General features: G+C 36.4%; 1 protein-coding gene across 1 annotated transcript in view; it reads right to left on the reverse strand.

Annotated features, from left to right (window-relative positions):
* LOC150086423 (maternal embryonic leucine zipper kinase-like) overlaps positions 1–15266 on the reverse strand; it is a 92802-nt gene extending 77536 nt beyond the window's left edge. The window contains exons 1-4 of the mRNA XM_090372162.1: positions 15201–15266; positions 7448–7536; positions 2274–2359; positions 1108–1224 (exon numbers count right to left, since the gene is read on the reverse strand). Of these exons, the coding sequence (XP_090228288.1) occupies positions 1108–1224; positions 2274–2359; positions 7448–7514 (270 nt within the window). The 5' untranslated portion in view covers positions 7515–7536; positions 15201–15266. The remainder of the gene's footprint in view (positions 1–1107; positions 1225–2273; positions 2360–7447; positions 7537–15200) is intronic.
* Between the last annotated feature and the right edge of the window lie 1737 nt (positions 15267–17003).

Here is a 17003-nt window from a genome sequence, read left to right on the forward strand (position 1 = left end):
AGCTTATGCTGCACCAGCCAAAAAAAATTCCTGAGTTACCATGAGACAGATAGTCAGAAGTAGAAAGGAATCACCAAGAAAGAGAAGAATGATGATATCCAGCTTAGGACCCTGGGTGTGCCAAGCCCATACTCACCAGATATGAGCCTTTAATGGGTTGAGCACGTTGAATTCTGATGGGATTCTTCTGCTTGCTCAGATTACAAACCTGAGGGGACAAATTCAAATTAAGGAAAGACAGTTGTAGAATAGATGTGCAGAAATTTGCCTTTAGCCAGCGGGTGGTTAATTGCTGGAACAAACTTCCATCAGCGGGTGGCCAAAAGATTACTGAATGATGCATTTGCTCAAACACAGGTAAGCAGGGAATTTACTGCAAAGAACTTCCATTTTTGCCATATTATAGGATTATTTGAACATAAATCTAAAAATTGTTTCTTCTGTCAAACAAACAATTTTTCTTTTGCAGCCTATGAACCAAGACATTATTGTAACTTTTAAAGCCTATTACCTAAGACACACAGTTATCTAGTAGAGCTACAGTCAGAAACAGTCAAGGACTTCTCAAAAAAATTATAGCATTGTGAAAGCAATCAGCAATATCAAAGAAACCTGGGTAAAAGTAACAAAAGTGTGGCCCAAGGTACTGAACAATTAAATTGGGTTCGAATCCAAGACTCCAGCCACTACCACACAAATGGTATGGGCAATGGACTTAGATAATTTAGCTTATGTAGAGAGTAATATTTTCACCTGCAAGTAAGACTGTTTCAATGAAACGGTGAAGACTCAACTGATTAAATTGATATACCTTCCTTAAACAAGGAAATTAAAGGCATGTTGCTAGTTTTATATTGCATATATGCATAACAGTATGTATTCTAAAGTTGGTTTATTCAGTAGGATAAAAACCAAATTTCCTGATGGGTGAGGGAACTCTATCATTCCTGCCTGAAACCAGTCAACTCAGCCAAAATGAAGATTTAAACTAATCCAAATAAAATCCTATGTTGCATGGGAAGATTTATCTAACAATCTGTTATCTAACGAGTTATCTAACAACAATTTATCTAACGAGTACTCTTACATATCAATAAAAATACTTACTTCCAATACCAAAAATATTCTAGTATCAGTTTCGATCACTTGATAAAGCTTGCAGATATGTTGATGGCTAAGCATTTTTAAAGCTTCTATTTCTAAATGGATTCTTGGAAGGTCATCCTATAGAAAGGATAATTCAGATTAAAAACATCATAGAACTGAATTCATAATTTGACAAAAAAAACTTAATATTTAACTTTGCAGTACATTTTTGTAGTGATGGGCACTGTGGAATAAGTATTTTTGTGAAATTCTGTAAAAATTAAAAAATTTTATACATAAACGGTTATTCTTATTTTGACTTTATTGCCCAACACTAGAGTAAAATTACTGTCAAAAATCAAATCATAATATTAAAAATCCATTAAAAAATTATGAAAAAATTTGTAATAAATAATAAAAATTAACTCATTGTTACTTTTTTCATTCTACAATATCCTCTATGTCTATTTGTTTTTTTAGTCAGTGTAGCTACCATTTATAAACTTGTCTATAAAAAATTGATTCTCTTATATAACATGAAAAATTAATAAAGAAAAAATTAATTTATTATTATTTGAAAAAATAATTTAGTAATTAATTAATAATTTTAACATTAAATATTAAAATATCTGTCAGGGTTATGTAAATTTTCAATTTCAATATGCATCATTGATAACAGATATTTTAACATTTAATGTTAAAATAACTGTTAGACATTTTAACTAAAATCAAAATTAACTAAATGAGATTTTTTTTTCTTTATTTACAGTTAAGTTTTTTTCTGTAATGCCCTACTACCAATTTATATTCAGACAGAATGATGAAGTATTTATTGCTAATACATATGTGTCACTCATTTCTTTTGAGCAGAAATTTGCAAGATTTTTCAACACCCTCCGTCCAATGCAAGGAAATGTAGTGAAAACTGACAAAACTTTAAATCTCTAAAGTTGATGTATACACACACTTTGGAGGAGACTGAAGATATTTTGTTTCATCACAGGTAAACAGAAAGGGGAAGTATCAGGTCTATTAAACTAAATGAAAATGAATTTTCATTTAGTTTATAGAAAATATATAAAAAAATCAGTGCACGACAACTGCAGCTAAATAGGGTTGTGCTTGTTTTTATAAAACTAAATCTATGTATTCAAAATAAAATAACTAAAATAATAACTGTAACTTACACCAAGTAGTCGCTTATCCATTATTTTAATAGCAACTTTTTCTCCTGTTATGATATGGGTTGCCAATTTGACCTTTGCAAAACCTCCTGCAAAAAAATTTAAGAAATTTAATAAAGTTGTTTAATATGGTATGTGTAACCATATAAAATTAAATATTCTATTTCTTTTGTATATAATTTTGAATCTCACTGGGCATCAATGCCATTGCCACAGCAATTTAACATTGCACACTAATGTGCTATATTATACTACATAATTAATAATCCATATGCTCATAGTTATAAATTTCTTTTTAACTATGAGCCTTATTTTGGGGGAAGAAATATGTGCAGTTGCATGTTTCCTTCTCAACTGAGTGGCTAAATACTGTCTGGAGATCCTTCATGACTAAGTTATTCTTTATTCTTCATCAGAGCAGCATTCAAATTAGTGACATCAACTTTCAATAAAGCTTGTCCCATTTCATCATTGATTTCCAAAAGAAATACATGGAAAAGTACACAGAAGATTTATACTTTAATTGTTTCTAAAAATTTAATTAGATTTCTATTGAGCTCGAATATGGTAGGCAAATAAATGGGGTGCTTCTTACATGGGAAGCCTAATAATAATAATAAAAATGGTGAAAGTTGCTCCAGCAGACCTAATCTGGTATCACTTCCAAGAACTAGCACTACCACTAGACATAAGTCGAAGCAAAACAGATCCGCTTCCACAGATGGATGATGTCAAAGAGAAATAACAATCATTAGCATTAGTAGTGGCATATGATGCAAGAAAGCAAGTTTATGCAGCATCAGCCAAAAAAAAAAAAAAAACCCCACTCCCATTTCACCCCTCCGTTCGTTCAAAATACCTGTCCAGCTGAGCCTTAAATTTATTTAGGCTATCAACTTCTACAACAAGGCATGGAAGTCTGTTCCACCAACCAACAACCAGCTGGCTAAAGGCATATTTCTGCACATCTATCCTATATTTGTCTTTCCTCAATTTTAATTTATGCCCTCTCAGGCAATTATTCTGAGCAAAAGGAAGAACCCCATCGGCATTGAGCATGCTCAAACCATTCAAGGCTTTATACACCTCTATCAGATCACCTCGCCGGTGCCTAGTCTCCAGACAGTGTAATTTGCAAAACTTAAGCCTTTCTGCGTAAGAGCAACCCTTTGTTCCATTCACTAATCTTGTTGCCCTTCTCTGTACTCGTTCCAATGGCTCTACATCCTTCTTGAAATGAGGCTTCCAGACCTGTATACAGTACTCAAGGTGTGGCCTGACCATTGCCTTATACAAGGGAATAATGGCCTCCTTATCCCTGCTAGAAAAATTCCTGTATATCATTGACAAGACACCATGAGCTACTCTTGCAGCCCATCTGCACTGCTCAGAAAACTTCATATCTGCCTGCACAATTATCCCCAGGTCCTTTTCATTCTCTAACACTGTCAGTGTAGTACCACAGAGTTGATACGTTGCTCTGGGGTTGCTGTTTCCCCATATGTAGTACTTTACATTTGTCAATGTTAAACTTCATTTGCCACCTCTCAGCCCATCTGCTCAACCTTTCCAGATACTGTTGCAGCAGCATAGCGTCAGTAGTGTCCTTAACAACCCTGCCAACCTTTGTATCGTGTGCAAACTTGGACATTAATCTTGATATACCATCATCAATATCATTTATAAATAAAGAAAACAATAATGTACCCAACACTGAACCCTGAGAGACTCCACTAATAACATTAGTCCATGATGAGCAGTGTCCGTTGATTACTCTCTGTCTTCTCCCCCTCAACCATCCCCTTATCCATAACAGCAATTTGCCTCCAATGCCACACTGCTCCAATTTGTGCAGCAGTCTTCCATGTGCAACAGTATCAAAAGCCTTTCTAAGTTCCAAATATATAATATCAAAGTTATTCCCTGCATTCAGTTCTTTTGTGACTGCATCACATAGTATCCAATCAAACTGGTCAGGCAAGACTTTCCCTTAACAAAACCATGCTGTGTCCGAGCTATAACTGAAGTCTTGTCTAGATGATCCTGCAGTGCTTCTTTAATCAGTGCCTCCATTAATTTTCCTGGAACAGAAGTTAAACTTACAGGTCTATAATTACTTGTGTCAGCCTTTGATCCTCCTTTGTGAATTGGGGTCACATTTGCACATCTCCAGTCTATGGGTACCTCCCCTGAGTCCAAGGAAGCTCTCATAATTATGGCTAAGGGTTTGCTTACTTCCTTTGCTGCCTCCTTTAATATAACTGGATAGATTCCCATCCACCCCAGGTGCCTTTCTTGTATTTATCTTCAACAATTTCTCCTCCACTTTACTCTCAGTTATTACAAGATTATCTATCTTACTGCCAGAGATGAATACACCTCTGGCATTTCCCTCGCTGAATAACTCCTCATGTGCGAATGTCAATGCAAAATATTCATTTAGTTTGTTAGCTACCTGAGCAGGATCATCAACAACTCCCACAACTGGTGAACCCCAGGAATAGATAACATCCACAACTACTGGTACAAGAAGCTCACTTGCACACAAGGACCTAGCAGAGCAGTTCACCCAAATGAGAAGGCACTCAGAGACAATCCTGAAGTTTCTCACTTAAGGAATCACATATCTGAAGCCTAAAGACCAAGATACCTGGTGAAATACAGACCAATCACCTGTCTTTCAACAATGTATAAGATCCTGACCAGCTGCATAACCAAGAAGATATCAGACCACTTGGAGAGCCAGAACATAATGGCTGAACAGCAGAAAGGATGCAAGTGGATGAGCAAAGGATGCAAAGAGCAATTAACCATAGATGCCACAGTTATAGAGCAAACCTACAAGAAGCAGCACAACCTGTACACGGCCTACATCGATTACCGCAAAGCCTTCAACTCAGTGCCTCATAGCTGGCTAATAGAGGGCTTAAGATCTACAAAGTCAATCGGACAGTGACAAACGCTCTAGAAACAACGATGCCGAAATGGAGTACCACCATTAAGGTCGAGAACATCACAACTAGACTGATCCTCATCAGGAGAGGAATTTTTAAAGGAGATGACCTGAGCCCACTGTGGATCTGCCTAGCACTCAACGCACTGTCTACCATGCTCAACGGCAGCAAGAATGGATACAACCTCAAAGGAAGGAAGGAAAAACCTGTACACCCTCACCCACCTGATGTACATGGATGACATCAAGCTCTATGTGGCAACCCAGAAGCAACTACTGAGTGTATTCATTCAGTTTCATTCATTCAACTGTGTATTCATTCAGTTCAGGTAAAGATTTTATTCCGTAACCTGAGTGCATCTATTCACAAATGTAGCAAAACCAACCAATACATAATTCCCCTATTGATATAAATGTACTGCTTATTTGAAAATGGAAATTCTCCAAATATAAAGCAAACTGCCCTTGATATTTTACTATTACAAAAAAAAAAAAAAACCCTTCCCTGTTGAGAAATGCTACTTTGAGGAGTGCAAGCTCGTAATAAAATACATAAGTATTTTATGATGCGCATACTTATGTATTTTATTACATAATACAATATTGCTAATGCTTTTGCTTCCATCGTAAGCAAACTTGTTCTTTGTTTGATCTTCTATCCAAATAGATAACAACCGTTCCATCTCTTCCAATTCTTCGTGTCTTGATCTAATGGATTTTGTTACACTTTGAATTGTTCCTGCTATGAAAGTTTGTTTTATTTTCTCTGTATTCTTTTTAATTCTTGGTGTTGCCTCATTTAGACCTGTAGCACGTGCAATATCACATGGTCTTTCATTTTGCTCAAAGTGTTTCACAATTTCATATTGTTTCTCTATCGACAGAGGCGGACTGGCCTTACCGGGGAAACCCCAGTGGGCCAGAGGCCGGAAGACGATGGAGGCCGGTGTGATTTTAGCCATAAACGCTAGTATGAGGCCACTACAAATTTTCCCCGGTAAGAATTTTTGACCCAGTCCGCCTCTGTCTATCGATATTGCTTGTCTTTTTCTCTGAATCTGTAGTGTCTTCACCAGGACGCTTCCTTTTCACACCTTTTAAGTATTTTACTCATTTTTAGGGAATAAAGCACAATTACAAAATGAGGAGGCACACTTGATACACATAAACAAAGCTGTGCATGTGTAGCAACTGAATAAACAACACTGTAAAGGCAGAGGCACACTATTAACACCTCACTAGCTCACATTTTACTAAAGCACATTTCTGGAGGTCACTACCACAAAACAATAAAAACAATTTCCAGCTGCGTTTCTGCTAGTGGAATCTGTTATAAACTGGTAGTAAACTCGATCTAATTGCATTTTCGATAATACCAATAGCTGGAATTGTGTGGGTTTTTACGTTATTATGGTGAAATGTGTTTCCCCTTCCTTGATATAAAAAACAAATACATTTTCAGAATCTTCTCTTCATTCCTATCGTGTTGCATTCAGTTCGGATGATTCTGCGTTCAACTACCATTTCTTGTAAACACAACGGCGAATCGTGCATAAGCGAATTCGGTTCGTGTTATATACGATATCATTCCCCTATTTATAAATCATGTATGATCGAATTCACATAGTGTAAACACGTGTTATACGAGAACTGGCTGTACACTATGCCAATGAACTAACTAAGGCAATTCATTGTGTAAGGTGCAATGTGCACGAGAATGCAGAGAAAGCTTTCTGTTTTTTATTTATAATTAAAATGCTGTCTTTATAAAGGGTACATGAAGCCCAAACTAGGAAAATAACCTATTTTGTTAATTTTCATAAGTTTAGAGTACCTCATTGTGTTAGCTATACAAATAATGGATTGTGCCAAGGGTAATATATAATAAACAGTTTAATACCTTTCTAAAAAAATACATAATCTGAACCTAAATAGTATTGATGTTTTTTTTAAGAAAGAGTAGCAATTAAATGTGAGACCTCATGCTGGGATTCATATTTCTGGAATACTGTCAATTTTACATAAAACATTCTTTTGTGACTCATTTTATTTATTTCATTTGTAACATGACTCATTTAATTCATTTCATTTGTAATGATTCATTTGTAACTTATCAAAGTTCAATAAATACAGTACATAAAACATATGACTTCAAATCCAAAAGAAATCCTAAAACACTGTTTAGTAAAAATACATATTACTGGAAACACAAGTTACTTCTTACCAGATCCTATAGTTTCATGGAGTGTATATTTGCCCTCCAGCACTGTGTAAGATGAGTATGCTGGCATTTTGGAGAACTGATTTTTATTCCTAAAGATATTTTAATAAAAGAGAAATATCAAACATAGTTTTCAATTATCTTTAAAAAAATTAATTATATGGGGACTGTTCAATAAAGAATGATCATAATTTCACAACATACCTTTATTAATCATCCATTTTTGACCTTACTTTTCAAAGTAGTCCCCATGTGATGAAAATGCATTTACTCCAACATTTCTGACATTCTTCAAAAACATGGTGGAAGCTATTTTTGACATGCATTTTAGAATCGCCTCTGATGTCTTTAAAACATCTGAGGACTACAAACATTTTCCTCACTGCTCCTTCTTTAACTTTGGAAATAATAAAAAAAATTACAGGGTGCAAGGTCAGTTGTTTTGGTTTTCAGGAGCATTAGCAACTAAGGCCATATTGTTCCGGGGATATGCGGTGGTCATTCCCTGACCTTTCCGCATCCTCTGTATTTGGTGGTCACTGGCTCGAACCCCAGTCTAATCAAGAAGTGTGTGCTGCTCATGCCACCAGGCTACGGAGGCACCTGCAAGGTCAGAGCTGTAAGGCAGATGAGGAACACATCTGACATTAATGCTGGCCAAGTACTTGAAGAGAATATGAGCAATGTGTAAATTCTCGCATTGTCATAATGCAGCATCCACCTAACTGCATGCAGTTGTGGTCATTTGTGACAAACGTGACCTAGCAAAGTGTTCAGTACAGTTCTGTAGTAAGGTTCCATAACAGTTACATGGCACAACATGCTAGTAAACCATTCCTTGAATGTCAAAAAAGAGATGACCATAATCTTTACTGCAAAAGCCACAACTTTTGCTTTTTCGGTGTTGGAGGTGACAGACTGCCAGAGCTTTGTTGCTTACTCTCTGGGTCAAAATGATGAAACCACATCTCATCTGCCATTCTCACCTTATGCAGAACCTCACCATCTTCAGTAACTATCCATTGCAGCTCCTGACAAACCTCCATGTGAACTTGCTGTTGCTCAGGTGTGGGTAGTCTTGGAAATCAGCATACACAAAGATGTATTATATACAAATAGCCATGGAGAATGCTGCACATGCTTTCTACTGATATTCTCAATGTCTCTCCAGTTGCCTTACTGTTATGCAATGATCTTCTCCCATGATTAAAGAATTAATGTTCATGGTTTCTGTGGTGACAACAGTGATTGGAGCTGCAGGACTAATGCTTTTTGTGATTGAAGCATGTTCATCTTTAAACATTCTAAACCACCTGCAAGCTGTGCTATATGGAAGTGTAGAAATTCACCATAAGCCTCTATTTCATACAGTTCAGCTGATGTTTTCTTGAGACAGAAACAAAATTTGAGTGCAGCATACTGCTTCTCGTCTCTCACGTCTATTGTTACATAGGCAAAACTGATAGGCATAAATATGACCGACTGCCAAAGTCATATCATTAGCATAAGTCAACTACACAGTTTTCAAGTGATGCTGCTTGGTTTTGGCCTTAAATTCTGCAGTTCAGCTAGAAATATAAACAGTATGGTTGTTCATGAAAAATTATGAACATTCTTTATCAAACAGCACTCATATATAGTCAACATTACTACTGGTTTCAAATTTTTTTAAGCCTGAAATAATCTCTTAATTAAATTAATTTTGACTTATTTGTAAATTCAGTGAACATGTTTTTTTTTTTTAAACTTTAAAAAACCTGGTACACACCTTACATGATTGTACTTTGACCTATCAACCTATGTAAAGAAATCGAGACACCGAGTCAATAGCCTTTTTGGCAATGCATAGCCATACTGCAGTTCTCTCCCATGGCTATAATTAGCACAAAAAATGAATTGTACCAAGTTACTGCAGAATTATTTTGACTGCAAGTTTGAAAATGAGAACAATAACTCAAACTGTATTCTTTTCCTGTGAAAAACTGAAGATACTGGGAATTGTACAACAGGTAGAAAGTATAACAGGTAGAAGTTTAATCAGGTATTGAATACTGTGTTTGAAATACTGTATTTAGTCAATCAATGTGGAATACCAGTGATTTAAGAAGAGATTAAATGAATGAAAATTGGCAAATTAGATAAACAGTAGCAGCAGAAAGTATGGCAATTACAAAAGAACTTAAAATTAGAACAAGATATGGATGGCTATGCTTAGTTTGAGATGATCTATTCTTACAAAGAAAAGCATTTCACAAGGATATAATTTCAATGATATCACAAATCTGAAGAACTCACATTTATATATCATATCACACATTTAAAAATGCAAATAAAACACCTATACATATATTTGATTTGCATCTTTTAAAATGTATTGAATGACACTTGACAGCACAAAAGAATTCTGCACAGAATTCAGGCTATTCCATAGCATCACAGTTAAAATTAAGTACATCGCATATTCAAATATCGCACATATGTAATGTGCTTAATTTTGATAATGCCACAAAACAATTTGCAATTCATTGTTAGCCAAGTGCTATAGTGTAGTTTCAATAACAAATTTCATCATCAGTTGATCCCACTGTATAGAATTTAAAAACACAGGGTGCAAGGAAATAATAAAATAGTAACAAGGCTACTAAGTTTTTCATACCAACTAAGAAATACTGTTCAAGGTTCAGGCCTTAATGGACGTCAGATGAATTAATGAGGCTCGTGGCAGAGAAGAAAAATGCATGGGATGCATATAAATTATCAGGCAACACAGAAGCCTACAGAAGCTATAAGCTAGTCTGTAATCAAGTCACAAAGGAGGTTAGGCAGGCAAAGGCAAATTATGAGAAATCTTTGGCAAAGGATGCAAAGAAAAACAGCAAAGAGTTCTTTACTTAAGTAAACTGTAGAAGGAAGGGGATGAATCAGATTGGTCCACTTAACATAGATGGTTCGACTATTGATGATCCTGCTCAAGTAGCTGATAAACTGAATGAATATTTTGCATCTACATTCACATATGGAGTTATTCAAGGAGGGGAATGCCAGAAGTTTATCAAACTCTAACAGGGCACTAAGTGATTTTGCAATAATTGGAAGCAAAGTAGAGTAGAAATTGTTGAAGTTAAACATAAAAGAGGCATCTGGGGTGGATGGAATCTATCCAGTTATATTGAATGAGGCAGTGAGGGAAGTTAGCAAACCCTTAGTCATAATTATGAGAGCATCGCTAGATTCAGGGGAAGTCCCCATGGACTGGAGATGTGCAAGTGTATTCCTAATTCAAAAAAGGGATTCAAAGGGTGACAAATAATTATAGACCTGTTAGTTTAACTTCTGTTCCAGGGAAAATAATGGAGTCACTGGTTAAAGAGATGATACAGGATCACCTAGACAAGACTGCAGTAATAGTTCAGACACAGCATTAGTTTATTAATGGGAAGTCTTGTCGAACCAATTTGATTGGATATTACGATGTGGTCACTAAGGAACTGGATGCAAAAAATAATTTTGATATTCATATACATAGATTTCAGGAAAGCTTTTGATACTGTTGCACGTGGAAGACTGCTGTACAAATTGGAGTGGTATGGCATTAAGGGCAAGTTGCTGCAAAGGATAAAGGGATGGTTGAGTGGGAGATGGCAGAGAGTGGTAATAAATGAACACTGCTCTGTGTGGACTAATGTTATTAGTGGAGTACCCCAGGGTTTGGTGCTGGGCCCATTGTTGTTTTGTGTATTAATCAATGATGTCGATGAAGGTATATCAGGCTTAATGTCCAAGTTTGCAGATGATACAAAGGTTGGCAGGGTTGTTAACGACACTAAAGAGAGGATCTAGAAAACTACTGTAACAGGGTCTAGAAAAGTTAGGTAGATGGGCTGAGAAGTGGCAACTAAAGTTTAACATTGACAAATACAAAAAGTACTGCATATGGTTAGCAGTAACCCAAGAGAAACATACCAACTGTGTGGTACTACACTCAAGGAGGTGGAGAATGAAAAAGACTTGGGGGTTAATTGTGCAGCCAGATATGAAGTTCTCTGAGCAGTGTAGATGGGCTACCAGAGCAGGTCATGGAGTTTTGTCAATGATATATAGGACTTTTTCTAGCAGAGACAAGGAAGTGATTATCCCTTTGTATAAGGCAATGGTCAGGCCACACTTTGAGTACGGCATACAGGTCTGGAGGCTTAATTTTAGAAAGTAAGTAGAGTTGCTAGACTGAGTACAGGGAAGAGCAACAAGATTGGTGAGAGGAACAAAGGGGTGTGCTTACGAAGAAAGGCTTAAGTTCTGCAAGTTGCAGCATCTGGAGACTAGGCACCTGCGATGTTGTTGTTATTGTTGTTTGGTTTTTAGGAGCATTAGCAACTAAGACCATATTGCTCCGGGGATATGTGGTGATCATTCCCTGACCTTTCCGCATCCTCCGTATTTGGTGGTGACGGGCTCGAACACCAGTCTAATCAAGAAGCGTGTGCTACGCACTGCTGCTCCTTCCCACCTGGCTATGGAGGTACCGCCCTGCGAGGTGATCTGATTGAGTGTATAAGGTTTTGAATGGTTTGAGCATGCTCAATGCTGACAGAATACTTTTGCTTGCTCAGACTAAGAACCTGAGGGGGATAGATTCAAATTGAGGAAAGACAGTTGTAGAATAGATGTGCGAAAGTTTGCCTTTAGCCAGCAGGTAGTTTAATTGCTGGAACAGACTTACATCTGTTGTTGCGGAAGTGGATAGCCTAAATAAATTTAAGGCTGAACTAGACAAACATTTGGAGTGACCAGATGGGCAAAATGGGAAGGTTTTTTTTGGCTGATGCTGTATAAGCTTGCTTTCTTGCATTATATACCTCAACTAATGCTAATGTTTTTATACAGTTCTTAATACTGCACTTATTATATGGCTGTCACAAAGAATACACAAAAAAAAAGTTTTGAAGTGAGTGCATAATCACTTTTAATGGCTACCAGCAATAGAATGCAAGTGTCTACAGTATTTCAACATCACTATCAATCAAAATTGGTGATTCCCTTCTACTTTTGACTCTCTCTCTCAGGGTAGCTCGGGATTTTTTTTTTTTTTTTTGCTGGTGCTGCATAAGCCTCAGGCTTCCTTGCACCATGTAGCTAATAATAATAAGCACTAACAATCCATTTTTATTGGAGGTGGGCATAATTTCACCTGTACACTGATAGAAGATCAAGGTCCATCCTACCCCCCCCCCTCTTGAAAGCATCCAACTGGTGATAGGGCTGATGTCAATGTCACCTGAAGGTTACCCTATCACCTTTGTGAAATATATCTCTCCTGAAAGTTGCATAACTTTTAGTAAAGTGGCTAGAAAGGCATATGGTATGTATGATACCTCCTGTATGTGGTGTCCTGTCTATGATACACCCATTAGCCAAAACATTATGACCACCCATTTCCATAAGTGAACACATTTCATATCACATAAAATCAACATTCCCGACTGGTGACGCATATATAGTAATGGCATGGATAATGCCTCTCAGTTCGTCAGTACGAAGTCTGTGCAATGGGAAAAGGGAAGGACCTGATAGAGTTTGAACAGGGAATGATTTGCAGTGATAAAAAAGAACGAGCATCTCAGCAGCCACAGGCATTGTTGGCCACCAAGGGCCACTGTAGTGAAGGTGTGGTGGAAATGGTCCAAAGAGGGGTGAGAACAACCACCCAATGTGCGGGGACAAGGAGACCACTGTTTGACAGTCAAGGTGAAAAACCAATTATGACAAACCAAATAACACAGACAGTTGTAATTATAAAGCAGTATTGAAACAGACTTTACAAGATCCATTACTCTGAAGGTCCTCCAACTAGATATGCAGCCTTCACACTCCATCTGGGATCTAAAAACAGCTACTTTCTACTCTCCTTTCTACTCTACTCCCCTTGCCCAAGGGATTAGTTTCTCTGCCAATGAGGTCAAACTGACCTCGTTGACAGGATAACCCATTAGGGAAGTCCATATTTACCCATCTCGTTCTTAGCTCCCTTCCCCCACCTTTGTGGATCAGCTAGATATTGGCACTTCTCCAGTTCAATGGCATTACTCTCTAAGACAAATGATGACCTCATGATTAATCCTAATGGTTCGGTGAACTGCTTCACAGTCTCTTTCAGTACGACCAGGTAAGCATAATTACCCAAGATTTAACAATTTAATAAAGTTAAATTAATAAAGACAAGAACCAAAGTTGAATTACAGGAATTGATAAATAAGTGGCAGTGATTCTTTTACATTTTATTTCTTAAAGATGATAAATAACATTTATCATAGAAATCACATAACAAAGCAAAATAACAGTTAGCAGGTTAACTGCATAAAATATAATTATACCATGACCTATACAAAAAAAAAAAAAAAAAGAAACCATCATATATGGGTCTGCTAGACACCCTAGTTTCACCTTACATTAAAAAATATGTCATCTATAATGCCACTCAGATAGTAAAGTGAACTTTAACCATAAATGTTGTCACATGGACTAATGCTTTAAAAGGGGGGGGGGGGGGCAAAATGCTTGGTCTTGTGGCAATTGCTGTGTTAATTAAATAAACATGCAAAGTAAATCAATCTTGCACAGTTATTTTCACACAGCTTTAATGGCACTATTAAATATGAGAATTCTATAACAATTAAGGGATATTGTAAAATTTTTTATTTATTGCCCTTGAATAATTATGGACTTTCAGCACACTGTGAATTTTCCAAAAAAAGCATCACTGACTAATATTTAATATCCTACATAACTGATTTATTATTAGCCATATAATGCAAGGAAGCCTGAGGCTTATGCTGCACCAATCAAAAAAAAAAAAAAAAAAAATTTCTGAACTACCCTGAGAGTGAGAGTCAGCAGTAGAAAGGAATCACCAAGAAAGAGAAGAATGATAATATCCAGCTCAGGACCCTGGGTGTGTCAAGCCCATACTCACCAGATGTGATCCTCTGGGGTTATTCACATAGTATAAATTAATTTATTTTAAGGGCATAAATTTAGAGCATATTTTAAGAGCATAAACTGATAGTAAATAAAAAAATAAAAAAATTGAACCCAACTACACCAATACTGAACTTATTCACATCAACTATTTCTAAAATAACTGCAACAAATAAATAAACATTTTGTTTGGAAGGGAAAAAGACCAATTAGTTTATAGGAGCAATTGTAGTCAGTCAGTAGCCTTATTTGAAGGAATAAATGTAATAAGTGCTCTAATCATGATTGTAATGTCACAAGAAGGTGCGCATAAATTTGATAAGGAGGAAGGGAAAAGTTATCCCCTAATCTGCTTTAGGTACACCCCTGGCCAGACAAATCATCGAAGTCCAGATGGAGGCGTACGTAGATTTTTCATTCGCGAGAGGGATAAAAATATATATTTTTTACATTCATTTGGGGAGGGGACGCGTCCTGACACCACCCCTGCAGTGGCATAAACCATTTAAAATACAGGTTGCCAAGAACATCCAAGAGGTTTACTTTTCGCAAGTATTCTAAGAATTCAATCATTGTTAGCTATCTGGGAAGCAACAATAGACCAGGATTGAAAATTATTGCGCCATTTTCCCACTATTCGTATACAGCGGCTTCTGAGAGTTTGTGATAATCTGCATAATCATTGGGAGGTAATTACCGATTTTGATTTTACTCACAGAAAACAAAAAAACATAATTAAAAACTAATTACTATTTATCTCTTTTTTTTTTTTTTTTTTTACCTCAAACAGAATTAACGGTAAGAAGAAATCCTAATGCAATCATCACACTGAAAAGGTATAACATCGTAAATTAAACTTAAGAATACTGTCCATATTTACAATTCAGCTAAATTACATACACATGACATAAACAATTTTCAAATTTCGCCCAAAATGTACGGCATGAAACGGAACCAATAAAAACTCAGAAAGCTGAAATAGAGAAAGACTGACACCTAGTGGAAGAATATTTATCATTTATATATGCCGAGGGTTAAAACTAAAGCATTCAAAATTCATGAAATATCTGAGGTGAGTCCTGAAAAATGTTTTAATTTGTTTAAAATATTCAATATTATAATTCAAAAGTTAAAACATATAGGTGGATAACCCTTTATATTTTATAGGCAGTCACAATAAATTAAATTAATACTGTTATTATAAAAAAGTTCAGAAACTCTGCGCTACAACAGTGATTTTTGTCCTTTCCGAAACCAAAGACTGCTTCTCAATTGAACAAATCATTTACCACTTTATTTTTATTAAAATGACAGAATGAACTTAAATTACTATTAGGGAGGTATTACTATCGGTCGATTCAGACACATATTGGCTATGTGAATGTCGTATTTGTTTTAATAAAATAACGTGTTTAATAACAAAAATAGCTTTATATTTTCATTCACTTCTTCAACTATGGAAGTATTAGCATATATGCCAGATGATGGCAGCAAGCATGCTTATTAGCATTAACATTAGTAGAGGCATTATGATGCAAGAAATTAGGATCAGCCAAAAAAAACCTTCCCGTTTCACCCTTCCGTTCACTCCAAAAGTTTGTCTAGTTCAGCCTTGAATTCATTTAAGCTGTCAACTTCAAAAACCACAGATAAAAGTTTGTTCCAGCAATCATCCACCCACTGGCTAAAGGTAAATTTCCGTACATCTATCCTGCAACTGTCTTTCTTCAATTTAAATTTATATCCCCTCAGGTGCGGAATCTGTCCCATCAGCATTGAGCTTGCTCAAACCATTCAAGGCTTTATACACTTCAGTGTATAAAGTCTTGAATGGTTTGAGCTACAAATACTCATACTACAAATTCCAAACGCTGCAATTTGTAGAACTTAAGCCTATCTTGGAACCACAACCCTATGTTCCACTCACTAATCTCGTTACCCTTCTCTGTACTCGTACTAGTAGCTCAAGAAAGGCACCTGGGGTGGATAGGATCTATCCAGTTATTTTAAAGGAGGCGACAAAGCAACTAAGCAAACCCTTAGCCATAATTATGAGAGCATCCTTGGACTCAGGGGAGGTTCCCACGGACTGGAGATGTGCAAATGTATCCCCAATTCACAAAGGGGGATCGAAGGGTGACACGAGTAATTACAGACCAGTTAGTTTAACTTCTGTTACGGGTAAAATAAGGGAGTCACTGGTTAAAGATGCATTGCAGGATCATCTAGACAAGACTGCAGCAATAATTCAGACACAGCATGGGTTTGTTAAGGGAAAGTCTTGTCTGACAAATTTGATTGGTTATTATGATGTGGTCACAAAGGAACTGGATGTAAAAAATAATTTTGATATCATATACTTGGATTTCAGGAAAGCTTTTGACACTGTTGCGCATGGAAGACTACTGTACAAATTGGAGCAGAATGGTATTAAGGGTAAGTTGCTACAATGGATAAAAGGATGGTTAAGTGGGAGAAGACAGAGGGTGGTAATCAATGGGTGCTGCTCTTCGTGGACTAATGTTATTAGTGGAGTCCCACAGGGTTCGGTGTTGGGTCCACTGTTGTTTTGTGTATTTATCAA

This window comes from Mastigoproctus giganteus, chromosome 4 (assembly GCF_048544385.1).
Source record: "Mastigoproctus giganteus isolate SK-2022 chromosome 4, ASM4854438v1, whole genome shotgun sequence".
In the NCBI taxonomy this organism is placed as follows: Eukaryota; Metazoa; Arthropoda; class Arachnida; order Uropygi; family Thelyphonidae; genus Mastigoproctus; species Mastigoproctus giganteus.